At 34.8% G+C, this 6371-nt stretch overlaps 1 protein-coding gene across 6 annotated transcripts in view; it reads right to left on the bottom strand.

The window, feature by feature from the left end:
* Positions 1 to 6371, bottom strand: part of LOC106878307 (ankyrin repeat and death domain-containing protein 1A) — a 156757-nt gene that overhangs the window by 59226 nt on the left and 91160 nt on the right. For all 6 annotated transcript variants that reach the window (XM_014927492.2, XM_052975891.1, XM_014927495.2 and 3 more), the window contains one exon: positions 3086 to 3184. In XM_014927492.2, coding sequence (XP_014782978.1) covers positions 3086 to 3184 — 99 coding nt within the window. The remainder of the gene's footprint in view (positions 1 to 3085; positions 3185 to 6371) is intronic.

Below are 6371 nucleotides of genomic sequence, written 5' to 3'. Positions count from 1 at the left end.
ATATATATATATATATATATAGATGTATATATAGAAATATGTATATTTTTACATATACAGAAATGTATCAATATAAATATACAATCACACACACACACAAACACCTCTTAATATAGACATGTTTTATTATACATAGATATCCTTATACCTCTACCCATACCTCCATCTCTAAAGCCATACATCTCATCTAACTTATCCATACACCTCTGTGGATACATATATACAAATACACGAAACCAAACTTATGCATAACCAAATACGGTCATGTGTGTGATTGACTTTGTTCTCATTTTTGATCCAATCAAAACAGCCATCCATAAAAACAGAATATGCGCCATAGCAAATTGGTTGTGAGTAGCTGATAGAGTTGCTATTGTGGTTCCTGTGTTTGGTAAGAGTTCATGTTAAATAGTTTAAATTCCACGAAGAGTTCAAAAGTAAGTTGGAGACGATAGAATAACAATCGAAAATGATTGGATGTCACACTAGGTTAGGTGACAATGCCTGTTGTGAAATATGTATCACTGCGAATGCGAAGCGATATAAATTGAAAGATTTTAGTTAGGTATTCAGATAGCAATAGAATAAATTAAATACAAAATAAATCCTCTTTCTGCATGTAATGTGTGGAGACTTTAGGCACAAGACTGAGATTAAATGTTTGGAAGGAGATGAATCGTGCCTAACCGTCTGGGTACAAATTTTGATGAAATTGTGGAATACAGTAAGAAGTGATTATCTCAGAATTCCGGTCAAGTCGTGCATCCTTAGTAAAAACGATAAAGGACTCATTCACATGACATCTTGCGCTGCCATAATGAGAATGTTCGCCCTTTGTTACGATGTAGTACGACGGTTTTTAAGTTTCCATGTGTATCTAGATAGAGAAATGGCATGACTTGTTACCTGGCTTTTGAAACGTATGTGTATGCTAATGGAATCTTGAATTCATTTGCAGTCAGCCTGATATATGCTATAATGGATATAGCTGGTTTTACTGTAAACAATATCCTTAGCTAGCGTTATTAGATTAAGCTATATATTAAGCTTGATACAGTGTAGAAGAGAATTGAACAATATTTTATTTATTATTTCGTAATAATTATGTTTAGGAATAAGTATCTTTTCGGTATAAAAAAATTATTCTACTTATAAGAGCAGCAACTGCTAAATAACGAGGTGAATTATGCCAAAATAATCCGTTTAGATCTGTTCCTGATGTTATTTATTTTGTTAGTGGTTTAAAATGGTATATTTATCGATGAAACTACTTCTGCATGAAGTTGGCTGCATCACAATAAATTGAAAATTCTTCAAGGATATGTTCATTAGCTGATAGTCTATAAGGTACATTTCTATCTAGGGTTTAGGGGTAATTCTAGATTGGTGTGACACTCTGTATAAAAATTAGCGCATCTTTGGGTTCTGAAAAATCGTATCTGAGTCAATTAGTTACTTTGAAGGTAACATCTAAGAAGTCAACTGTAGTTAGGTTGGTCTCTGAAGTTTAAATCATAAACACGGACTCATTAGGTATTATTACCAAGGCTGAAGCGCTTGCTCCCATACTTATTGCAAAATTTCTCTTAGAAGAGATTGATCATTACTGTTTTCCTGGCTTCCAAAATTATCTCTACTTCTGATTGGTCAATATTAGTAAAAAATTTAGCAAAATTCACTCGTCTTATCTACCAGTAGTACTGTTATTAAGACATAATAATTTTCGATATCAAATTCCAAGAACCTAATGATCTGTTTATTTAAGTAATTTTTACAGCAATCATAAGAGCCTGAGGATTTTGCCGTATTTATCATTGAGCTCTCATTTAATTTTATCAGTAATATTACTAGGGATTTGCTTTCTAATATTGCCTGTATCAGATGGTAAAGTTGATTAACGTAATTGTTGGGCGATTCTGAAATCAGCCAAATGCTCCAAACTAAATTACCTTTTATTGGCTAAGTGGTACGCAAATATATTTCCAAGTATCTAATTATATATATGAGAGAGAGAGAGAGAGAGAGAGAGAGAGAGAGAGAGAGAGAGAGAGAGAGAGAGAGAGAGAGAGAGAGAGAGAGAGAAGTGGTAAATTGGTAAAGTGGGAAGAGCATTAAACAGAATGTTCTCTGGTATTGATTCTGAGTTCAACTCACACCAAATATCAATATTACTTCCAACATTTCAGGGTCGATAAATAAAGTACCAGACTAGCATGGTGGACAGCACTCAGGTCAGTTAAATAACCATGAACCGTGTGTATGATGTGTGTATCTCCTTGCTTCTACGCACTCTGGAATACACGCACACGTTCATATATATATACGTACATACACACACACGCACGCACGCACGTATATATATGTGTGTGTGTGTGTGTGTGTGTGTGTGTGTGTGTGTGTGTGTGTGTGTGCGTATGTATGCATGTATTTATGTATGTATGTATTTATGTATGTGTGTATGATTGGAGAGAGAGAGAGAGCTTACATGATTCCATGACTGCATGCATGGAAGGAAAGGTACACGTATCGATTGTAAACTATTACAGGCCAGATCTCACCAACATACTCCCACATACACCCGCCCACCCACGCACGTACACACACGCACACACACATATGACAATATATACATAGACATTTATACAAACCCACACAAAACACTCATACACACTCACATTATATATATATATATATATATATATATATATACACATATAAAGACATTCATACACACACACACACATACTATATGTATGCATTTGTTTCTGTATATGAATGTATGTTGTCAGTGTAATTGGCAAGTATGAGAGACGCTTCAAGGTGTAAATTAAAATTAAACAAGACAAGAATGTGTGAGTAGACATATTAAAAGGCATCTGATTGATGGAACCACGTTTTATTGTTTGTAACACCGCCATCTATCGGCGAAAACAAACAGAAGAGAAGTTTAAACAATAATGATTTCACACACGTTCCATTGACCCGACATTGAATACAAGCAGACGATAAGAGGAAGAAGTATTCTTTCGGCAAACATTATTAAGGATAAAGAAGAAAATATTACAAAAAATTGATAGGAACTTACTTTGGTTTGTACAGTGGTTCTTGCTCCTCCATTTACCAATGCTTTGAGCGATTCTAGTTGACCAAACCAGGCTGCGCAATGGACCGCGCCCATGCCATACTGGAAATAGAGGAAAAGGACAAAAAAGAAAAAATGTAAACGTTTGTCAGATGTAGCTATTAAATGCCGCTTTCATTTCACATTTCATACGAGTTTCTGTTACATATAAATAACAACAACAACAACAACGACGGCGACGACAACGACGATAAATCGAATTTCTGTTACATATAAATTAAATGGTATGAAAGCAGAAGACTTTAACATGTTAGAAATACTCGGTTAACCGTATCATGATTACAGTAAAGTTAATAATCAAGAACAAAGTCACAGTAGAGTTATTGAGAATTGCTGAAAGTGCTGTCGTTGTAAATATAACTGCATATATTGTATATACCGGGGTATTTAAAATGAATTTCTATTTTCATCTCTATTTTTGCATCGCCATTACAAAACCGCAGTCTTGTATTTTGAGTCAAACACGAATTACCGAGTCCGTTTTATTACACAATTCTTCAATAAAATGCTTATACCTATATATGTTATACACACATACACACACACATACATACATACATACATACACACATACACAGACACACACATATATATACACATACACATACATACAAACATATATATAGATATATATAGATATATACATACACACACATGCATATATACATATAGATAGATAGATAGATAGATAGATAGATAGATAGATAGATAGATAGATAGATAGATAGATAGATATACATACACACATACATACATGTATACAGAACGTAAAGACAGACGAAATACCGCTAAGCATTTTTGCCCGGGAATAGACTGAAAGAGTAAAAAGCCTAAAAGAATGCGGGGAGATAAAAATGTGACAATTCGGTCAAATATTGGGTTGGAACATTGGAAAATTTGGTGGCGGGCATGGTTAGAGGGTATTTTACAAACTATTCTCACGGCATTTCGTGTCTATCATACGTAGGTCGTGAATAGAAAACCAATGTTCGAGAACTTACTATAATCTCATTTAACAAATTTGTATTATGATACCAACAAAAGTACACCCGAACATCCAATCCACACATACACACATGCACACACTAACACACACTAACACACACACACACACACACACACACACACACACACACATACACACACACACACCTCACACACACACACACCTCACACACACATATAAATTATGTGAAGTCAATGTGACCGCGGAAAAATGTCACATCAACGCCCTAGAGGGACCGTTCTTCCTGTATTTTATAGGTCAAACAGTTCCTTGTTGTAGGTTTTGTAAATAACCTAGTGGCCCAGTCGTATAGTCACCCTGTCGTTGGCGAGTGTCACTTCTGGAAATGATGGTGATCCAACGATGTCTTTTAGACATTAAATCTAACGTTCGGAGAAATAATTCGTTGTTTCGTCAGAATTTGCTTTCAATGACTGTTTGGCTTGATATGTATGGTGGTTCATGTCTGTCTGTCTGTCTGTCTGTCTGTCTGTATGTATGTATGTATGTATGTATGCATGCATGTATGCATGCATCTATGAATGTATGTATGCATGTATGTATGTTTGTATGTATGTATGTCATTATTCAGTTTATTTCAAGATTTCTCGCCGATAGAGAAAGAACCGTTTTCGAACCTAGATCCAAGGCTCCTTCATTGGAATTCCAACATCAACAACAGGATATTTTTGTACGTATGTATGTAAGTATGTTGGTCAGATTTGCATGTTTTACGTACGTATTCTCATGCATACAGTTGCCCATATATATTTAAATGATAAACAACTGGAGTGTTTTACAGATTTTTACAGTTCCAGGGATGGATTGGATCTGCAGTCTTCGAATTAGCTTTCTCCTTTCTGGTTTTGAGAAGCCTAATTTCTCAAAATTGGTATTTAGGCAGTGTTTTACATATCCCAGGGCCCCAATAATTGGGCCCCATTATGCATGCATGTATGTATGTATGTATGCATGTATGTATTTTTGTATGTATGTATTTTTTTATGTATGTAAGTATATATGTATTTTGTATGTATGTATGTACGCATGCATAACAGACACTTGCCAAGGTGCCATGCGGTGAGACTGAACCCGGAACTATGTGATTGGTAAGCAAGCTACTTATCACACAAACATACATATATATATTTCTATATACAAACACACACACGCAATTGTACCCGCGTTTCACACCCGTTCTTTTACTGGCTTCAAGATGTTTAACGAAAGAAACGTAACGGTGGTCGTAGAAGTGGTGCTAGTTGTAGTAGTAGTAGTAGTAGTAGTAGTAGTAGTAGTAGTAGGATCGGTGGTGCTTAATGAAAACGGTAGAAGTCGTGTGGGGTAAGTGCCGAAGGTGACAGTGGTGGCAATGTCAACGGTCGTGGTAGACGGCGGAGGTGGTGGTGGAGCTTCTAGTTGCAGGATCTGTACATAAATATACGAGATATGTGGATATATTCCGTTTGATGTTTATTGATAATAGCAACCGGGAAGAAGAGCCAATCGGAAACATTTGCATAAACTCTATTTACCATAACTCATATAAATAAATGATAACGTCTGCAGGTACAAGCGTGTGTGTGTGTATGTATGTACATATATATATATATATATATATATATATAATATATATACATGCATCGTGTAGGTACGTAAGTTGATGTCGTATCTTATACCGTGTACTTTCATCTGTATATATGTATATATGTGTGTATGTATGTGTGTGTGTATATGTATGCGTGTATGTACGTATATGTGCATGTATGTGTGTATGTGTTTATGTATGTACGTACGCATGTATGAATGTATGTATGGATGTCTGTATAATATGCATATATGTATGTATGTGTATGTATGTATGTATGTATGTATGTATGTATGTATGTATGTACATATCTATACACATATTTATGCATATGCGTATAAAGCATAAAATATACATAATATATACACATATAATACATATCTCTAATTATATATGCGCGTGCGTGCATGTATGTATGTATGTATATGTATATGCATGATCTATACGTTTATGTATATATATATGACACACACACCCTAATATATGTGCGTATTTATATATACTTGTATATATCATAAAGCATGTGTGTGACAGTGCGTGTGTAATCATGTACATATATTTACACAGACGTGTATATGAGTGCCTACGTGTGCCGGTGTGCAGTTGTATATATATATATATATATATATATATAT

The sequence above is a fragment of the Octopus bimaculoides genome, chromosome 23 (assembly GCF_001194135.2).
Source record: "Octopus bimaculoides isolate UCB-OBI-ISO-001 chromosome 23, ASM119413v2, whole genome shotgun sequence".
NCBI lineage: Eukaryota > Metazoa > Mollusca > Cephalopoda > Octopoda > Octopodidae > Octopus > Octopus bimaculoides.
This window is presented reverse-complemented; position numbering and strand designations above follow the sequence as displayed.